This window comes from Empidonax traillii, unplaced genomic scaffold, assembly GCF_003031625.1.
Source record: "Empidonax traillii isolate 1590-97213 ecotype Southwest subspecies unplaced genomic scaffold, ASM303162v1 scaffold2815:size17823, whole genome shotgun sequence".
Lineage (NCBI taxonomy): Eukaryota > Metazoa > Chordata > Aves > Passeriformes > Tyrannidae > Empidonax > Empidonax traillii.
The window spans coordinates 15,435-16,465 of record NW_020958008.1 but is presented as its reverse complement, the minus strand read 5'-3'; the positions used below and the strand labels follow the sequence as shown (position 1 = coordinate 16,465).

Genomic DNA, 1,031 nt, shown 5'->3' with positions numbered 1-1,031 from the left:
CTCTTCCCACATTCCAAGCACTCGTATCGCCGTTCCCCACTGTGGATGTGCTGGTGGCTGCAGAGGGCAGAGCTGTAAATGAAGCTCTTGCCACATTCCCCACACTTGTAGGGCCGTTCCCCAGTGTGGATGTTCTGGTGGTTGCGGAGGGAGAAGCTGTCACCGAAGCTCTTCCCACATTCCTCACATATGTAGGGCCGTTCCCCAGTGTGGATGCGCCGGTGTCGGATCAGGTGGGAGTTGTCCCTGAAACTCTCCCCACATTCCCTACATATGTAGGGCCGTTCCCCAGTGTGGATGTTCTGGTGCCTGCGGAGGGTGGAGCTGTGCCTGAAGCTCTTCCCACATTCCCTACATGTGTAGGGCCGTTCCCCAGTGTGGATGCGCTGGTGCCTGTGGAGGATAGAGCTCTGGCTGAAGCTCTTCCCACATTCCAAGCACCTGAAGGGCTTCTCCCTGCTGGGAGGCTGCTCAGGGACCACCAGCTCGGAGCTCCGGCTCAAGCTCCGGCCGCCTTCTCGGCACAGGACGGCTCTTTCCTCCTCACAGCTCCCTGGGCTGGCTTTGCAGCCCCTCCTCCGGGGGCATCTCCAGGCCTTTTCCTCCCCGCTGCCTTCCTGTGCCGGGGAGCCCTTCAAAACGGCCTCTCCCACCAGGCTCTGCCGGGGGGATTTGTTCTCCGTGCTCTCCGTCCTCAGCTCGGGGCCTGGGGCAGGAAGGAAGAAGGACAGGCAGGGGATTTGCCTCCGGCCCAGAGGGAAGGCCAAGCACATCCCCCCCAAATTGGGTCCCCACAGGCACCACAAGACAGGGCCAAAGGGGCACTGACTTCCTCCTTACCTGCCTGGGGGGCCCGTGGCAACTTCCTCACAGCCTCCTCCTCCATCTGCCCAAGCTTTGGGAAGGACAAATCCTGTGGGGGGGAAACAAGGGCTGAGCGCATTGGCTTGGGGGTTCCTCCTGCCCAAGACCATCTCTAGAACTCACCGGGCATCCTGGGACCATAAAAATCTCCAAAACATCACAATTCA

General features: G+C 60.5%; 1 protein-coding gene across 1 annotated transcript in view; it reads right to left on the bottom strand.

The window, feature by feature from the left end:
- The window catches only part of LOC114072241 (zinc finger protein 525-like), a gene marked incomplete at its 5' end in the record, with an annotated part of 1,055 nt that extends 360 nt beyond the window's left edge, over positions 1–695 (bottom strand). The window contains one exon of the mRNA XM_027910161.1: positions 22–695. Coding sequence (XP_027765962.1) covers positions 22–695 — 674 coding nt within the window. The remainder of the gene's footprint in view (positions 1–21) is intronic.
- Positions 696–1,031: the final 336 nt, after the last annotated feature.